At 34.3% G+C, this 6,597-nt stretch overlaps 1 protein-coding gene across 1 annotated transcript in view; it reads right to left on the bottom strand.

Moving 5' to 3' along the window:
* The window catches only part of MCCC2 (methylcrotonyl-CoA carboxylase subunit 2), an 82,137-nt gene that overhangs the window by 30,014 nt on the left and 45,526 nt on the right, over positions 1-6,597 (bottom strand). The window contains exons 8-9 of the mRNA XM_019631163.1: positions 1,887-2,003; positions 1,681-1,776 (exon numbers count right to left, since the gene is read on the bottom strand). Coding sequence (XP_019486708.1) covers positions 1,681-1,776; positions 1,887-2,003 — 213 coding nt within the window. The remainder of the gene's footprint in view (positions 1-1,680; positions 1,777-1,886; positions 2,004-6,597) is intronic.

Genomic DNA, 6,597 nt, shown 5'->3' with positions numbered 1-6,597 from the left:
GAACACCACCCTGCCATATAAAATGTAGTAATTCATCTTCACAAGGACTCAAACGTCAGAAAGTAGACGGATCACATAGTACTACTATTCCTACATCTAAAAGCTGAAATCGATGCTCAGAGTTTCAATCCCAGTACCACTGACTAGGGAAACGAGGACTGGAGTGTGGGTTTTCTGATTCCTATTCCAGTTCTAGCCCACAGATCCACATGCTAGAAAGACTTCCATACAATGCTAGTTTGCTATTACACAAAAGTGTAATAAATTGTCATCACAATGATGCACATGAGCTAGCAGAAGGTAAAAGTCCAGGATACTGTTTAAGAAGGCAAGAGTCTATCTGTTTAAAAAGATCTCCATTAAAATGAAATGGACCTACTTTGAAGGCATGGATTTCCATCTGCCTTGCTCATTTCTATGCTCCTGGTACATGAAACAATACCTTGATAGAACAAGTACTTAACAAATACTGTTGAATAAATGAAAAAATAATGTTTATGCTTAAGAGGATGAATCTTAGCCATCTAGAAAATTTGGCTATCTGGAACAACTCATTTTTCAGGCACATCAGATTGTAAGTACCATTTTTTCTGTGCCTGTAATCAGTTGGAAAGTCAAACTAAAATCCTAATTCTAAAACTTACAGTTAATGAAGTCACCTTGCTAAATTGAAGCTGCATAAAAATCAAGGATTTAAGACTCTCTAACAATAGTAAGGTACTGACTAAACAAGTAATTCTATATATCCATAAGTGTATTTTATATTCATTAATTCATTCAAAAAAATGTTTACTGTGTGCCTACTATGTTGCCAGGTACTATTATAGGAATTAGAACCTAACCATGGAAAATGTTTCATGAAAAACTTTTAAATAATTGGGAAATGTTTATAATTTAAATTGGGAAAAGCACAATTAATATATATAATCTTAACTACATAAAATTGTATATATACACATTATTCCAAAACACCAAAATATTAGATGCTTTCTCTGGATAGAATTATAAGCAATTTAATGGTTTTCTATATTTCCTACGTTTTTCACAATTAGTACAATAATAGTTTCATAGTCAATGGAAAAAGTAAAAAAATATGAAGGCAGAATCTGGTATTATGGTAATGTTCTAATTTAAAAAGTATTCTGCCAGCTACGGATACTGAACAAGACATATGCAAACACTAAAAATTGTCAATCTAGACTACAGACCATGTCGACAATCTGTAACCATAGCAACATCCACTGTAACCAAAAGTCTAATCTTCGCCAATGTAATTATTGATCTCAAAGGGTATGTTTAAAAAAAAAAGAGTATGTTTTATCTTTCAACAACTTACTGACATTTCATCCATTCCCTGGAATAAGAACATTGAATAGAAAGAGCTGACGTTGCCTGCCCTGCATCATTGCCTGCACATCATTGCTAATGTGCACAGGAACATGAAGTACTATTTATGACTAAGCCAAGCTTTGTTATTGTTCAAGGAAAACTTTCCAATAGTTAAGGATTTCTTCCCCCTCTCTCTTTTAATATTTATGTGTATCAATGATACCTACACTATAGGAAGATACCTTTCCCACAGTTCCTGGGCATGAACATATCTAAACAGACTTTAGTTTTAAAAATGGATACACACATAAAGAGGTTGACAGAAAGGTTGACAGCTCAAGGTTTACATGCCTCTCGGATATCAAAGTTCCGCTTAAGGTTAGCACCAACTATTCCGTACAATTCATCAGCAGGAAATAAAGGATCTTCAGAAGGCTCAATGGTAATCTGCAGAATATAGAAATATCATATTTACCAATTTAAGACATTATTTCAAGACAACATAAGCCAAAATGCTTTTCAGGAAAAGAAAAGATAAAAGAGCATATCCTACTCACATCCAATTTCTTCTGATAATTTAGATTCCTCACAATCTTCCTAGTTAAGTGAAGGGCGTGATTATCGTCCAAAGCATAGTAGTCAGAGACTCCAGACTTTCTACAGAGTAAAACACACTAAAATAATCAGAAAAGGAAAAGGAAAATAATTAAATATCTTAAACCCCAAATATTTTCTCTCATCTAAGGATGACATAATTTTTACTTCCAAACACTTTAATAAATGTTATCTATTTGATCCTCATAATGTCCCTGGCAAACATGGTAATGTCCCTGTGTTATCCTTATTTTACAAACAGGAAAAACCAGGTACACATAAGAACCCTGTCCTAGGACCACCAGTAGCTGCATAAGACCCACGTCTTCTATGTCTCGGTCTTGATCTCCTTCTACTAAACCATGGGGCCTTGCTGATGAGGACTTCTATTTAATGCTCATCCATGCAACTCAAATAAAACTCTGTGTGATCAAGTTCAACCACAGATAGCACAATTTTGTGATGCTATTGTTAACAAAACGTGTTTGTTCCCAACTGAGCTCCTAATGAAGATGCCAACCATGGTCTCTCGTTTTTGAGAGACTGCTGAGCCCCCTCCTTACAAAGTTACACCCAGAGTAAGCTGTACTAGGGTAACAAACACAAAGGCTTGAAGACATTATCCCTCAGATCATTGGTAAAAATGGGTATCAATAAAGTGAGCCATGGACGTTCCAGTTCAATATCGAGTTCAGTGTGAATGAAGCCATAGGCTTGCTCTGGTTATTAGGTCTGTTCTGTTTGAAATGGCTTGTTATTTCAGATGTAGATGTACTACTCACATGGCTTTCTAATAAAGTATTAAAAAAATTGTAAAGTCAGGCAAAAATAGGTATTGGGAAAAAAATAGAATTTGGTTCATTTTATGAGAAAGGACTAAGCTGCTGCAATCTAAATTTTGATGTCTTGGCTAGGGAAAATGCCAAATCCTAGAGGGGCATTTCTTAGAATTTGGTTCTCACAGTGGTTTATGTCACTCTCACCTCTGAACTGGGTGTCCCTAAATAAGAGCAGAGACCATATTTACTCCTCATTACGGCCCTCCAATGCCTTTGCAAATGACAGCCCCTTCCGTTTCTTTAATACAACATTTTACAACTGACCACATCTTTTAAATGCCACATACATAATACTAGCTACAATTGCTGACTTTTGGCTACACTAGTAATCTGGAAAACAAATAAAAGCAGAAGAAACTGCTTCTAAATCAGTAAATGTTTAAAATAAAATGCTTTCTTTTAAAAACTGCCTAGTATTGTCACAAAATAAGCCTCAATAAATTCAAGAAGACTGAAATTATATCAAGCATATTTTCTGACTACAATGCCATGAAACTAGAAATGAACTACAGAGAAAAAAAATGGAAAAACACAAATTTGTGGAGATTAAACAACATGCTTCTAAACAACCAATGGATCAAAGAGGAAATCAAAAACTACCTTGAGACAAATGAAAATGAAAACACAGCCTTACAAAATCTATGGGGTGCAGCAAAAGCAGTTATAAGAGGAAAGTTTATAGTTATACAGGTCTATCTCAAGACGTAGGGAAAAATCCCAAATAAACAATCTAAACTTACACCTAAAGAAACAAGAAAAAGAGGAACAAACAAAACCCAAAGTAAGCAGAAGGAAGGAAATAATAAAGATCAGAGTGGAAATAAATGAAATAGAAAATGGAAAAACAATACAAAACATTAATGAAACTAAGATCTGCTTCTTTGAGAGGATAAATAAAATTGACAAGCCTCTAGCAAGACTCATCAAACAGAAAAGAGAGATAAAACAAATCAATAAAATCAGAAATGAAAGGAGAGATTACAACCAACGCCACAGAAATACAAAGGATCATTAAAGAATACTCTGAACAATTATATGCCATCAAATTTGACAATCAGGTAGAAATGGATAAATTCTTAGAAGCATACAACCTTCCAAAAATAAACCAGAGAGAAACAAATAATCTAAACAGATCAATTACTCGTGATGAAATTGAAGTAGTAACCAAAACACTCCCAACAAACAAAAACCCACAACTAGGCAGCTTCACAGGTGAATTCTACCAAACATTTAAAGAAGAATTAGTACCTATCCTTCTCAAACTATTCCAAACAATTGTAGAGGAAGGAACACTTCCAAACTCATTCTACGAGGCCAGCATTACCCTGATACCAAAACCACACAAAGACATTACAAAGAAAGAATTACAGGCCAATATCCTTGATGAACACACATGGAAAATTCTCAACAAAAGACTAGCAAATGGAATTCAACAGTATATTAAAAAGATTATACACCATGATCAAGTGGGATTTATACCAAAGATGTAAGGGTGGTTCAACATCCGCAAAACAATTAATGTAATTCATCACATCAACAAAACTGAGGATAAAAATTATATGATTATCTCAATAAATGCAGAAAAAACATTTGACAAAATTTAACACCCATTTATATTTAAAAACTCTCAACAACATGGGTATAGAAGAATCTTACCTCAACTTGATAAAGGCTATGCTATATATGACAAATCCACAGCTAATATCATACTCAATGGTGAAAAGCTTTCAGTTCTAAGATCAGAAACAAGACAAAGATACTCACTTTCACTACCATTGTTTAACATAGTCCTGGAAGTCCTAGCCACAGCAATCAAACAAGGAGAAGAAATAAAAGGTATCCAAACAGGAAAGGAACAAGCAAAACTGTCACTATTTGCAGATGACATCATACTATATATAGAAAACACTTGGGCTGCCGAGTGGCTGTTGGTTAAGAGCTCGCTCAAGAGTGCGAGCTCTGAGCAACAGCGGTTCAAGTCCCGGCCTGAGCTGAGCTGCCAACAGGTGGCAGGATGGCTCAGCTGAAAAAAAAAAGAAAAAAAGGAAAAAAAAAGGAAACCCTAAGGATCCACCAAAAAAAATTAATAGAATAAAAGAATTCAGTAAAGTAGCAGGATAAAAAATTAATATACAGAAATCTGTCATGTTCCTATACATTAATAACAAACAATCAAAAGGAAATAAAGAAAACAATCCCATTCACAGTTGCATCAAAAAGTATAAAATACCTAAAGAATAAACTTAACCAAGGAGGTGAAAGACCTCTACTTGAAAACTAAGACACTGAAGGAAGAAACTGAAGAGAACACAAATAAATGGAAGGATATAACATGCTCATGGATAGGAAGGATTAGCATTGTTAAAATGGCCATACTACCCAAAGCAATTTACAGATTCAACGCAATTCCTATCAAAATACCAATGTTATTCTTCTCAGAACTAGAACAAATAATCCTAAAATGTATATGGAACCAAAAAAGACCCCAAGTAGCTAAAGCAATCTTGAGAAAGATGAACAAAGTTGGAGGTATAACACTCCCTGGTCTCAAACTATACTACAAAGCAATAAGAATCAAAACAGTAATGGTACTGGCACAAAAACAGACACATAGATCAATGGAACAGAACAGAGAGCCCAGAAATAAACACTCACTTATATGTTCAACTAATCTATGACAAAGAAAGTAAAAATATACACTGGAGTAATGACAGTCTCTTCAACAAGTGGTTCTGGGAAAACAGGACAGATACATGCAAAAAAATGAAACTGGACCACTCTCTTTTACCATATACAAAAATAAACTCAAAATGGATTAAAGGCTTAAATGTAACGCCTGAAACCATAAAATTCCTAGAGAAAAACAAAGGAAGTAAACTATCTGACATCAGTCTGATTAATATCTTTTGGATACATCCCCTCAAACAAAGGAAATAAAAGAAAACATAAACAAATAGGACTACATCAAACTAAAGAGCTTCTGCACAACAAAGGAAGCTTTCAACAAACCAAAACAGCAACCTACTGAATGGGAGAATATATTCACAAATGATATGTCCAATAAGGAGTTTACATCCAAAACATATAAGGAACTCATACTAAAAAATCTGATCGAAAAATGGTCAGAGGACATGAAAAGACATTCTCTAAGGAAGACACACAGATGGCCAACAAACATATGAAAAGATGCTCAACATCACTAAACATCAAAGAAATGCAAATCAAAACTACAATGAGATACCACCTCACACCTGTCAGAATGGATATTATCAAAAAGTCAACAGTAACAAGTGTTGGTGAGGACGTAGAGAAAAGGGAACCCTTGTGCACTGTGGGTGGGACTGCAAACTGGTGCAGCCACTATGGAAAACAGTATAGAGATACTGTTTTCAAAAAACAAAAAATAGATATACCATACAACTCAGCAATTCCACTTCTGGGTATTTATCCAAAGAAAACGAGAACATTAATTTGAAAAGATATGTGCACCTCTATATTCACTGCAGCATTATTTACAATTGCCAAGATATGGAAGCAACCTAGATGCCCATGAATGGATAAAGATGTGGCATATATACATATATGTATCATATTTTGCCATGTATAATGCACACTTTTTTGCCCAAATTTGTGAGGGAAAAATAAGGATGTGCATTAGACATGGGTAGTACTAATTCCATATCTATATAAATGTTTTTAATTCTTTTATTTATGCTTATGACTTAAAAATGTAACTCTAGAAATCAATAACGATATCCATATGCAAAATAATACTCTGGAATACAATAATTGGTTTTGTTGAACTTACGATGAACTTGCAAAAAAGAAGGGTTCT

Source organism: Hipposideros armiger, unplaced genomic scaffold (genome assembly GCF_001890085.2).
Source record: "Hipposideros armiger isolate ML-2016 unplaced genomic scaffold, ASM189008v1 scaffold_984, whole genome shotgun sequence".
NCBI lineage: Eukaryota > Metazoa > Chordata > Mammalia > Chiroptera > Hipposideridae > Hipposideros > Hipposideros armiger.
This window is presented reverse-complemented; position numbering and strand designations above follow the sequence as displayed.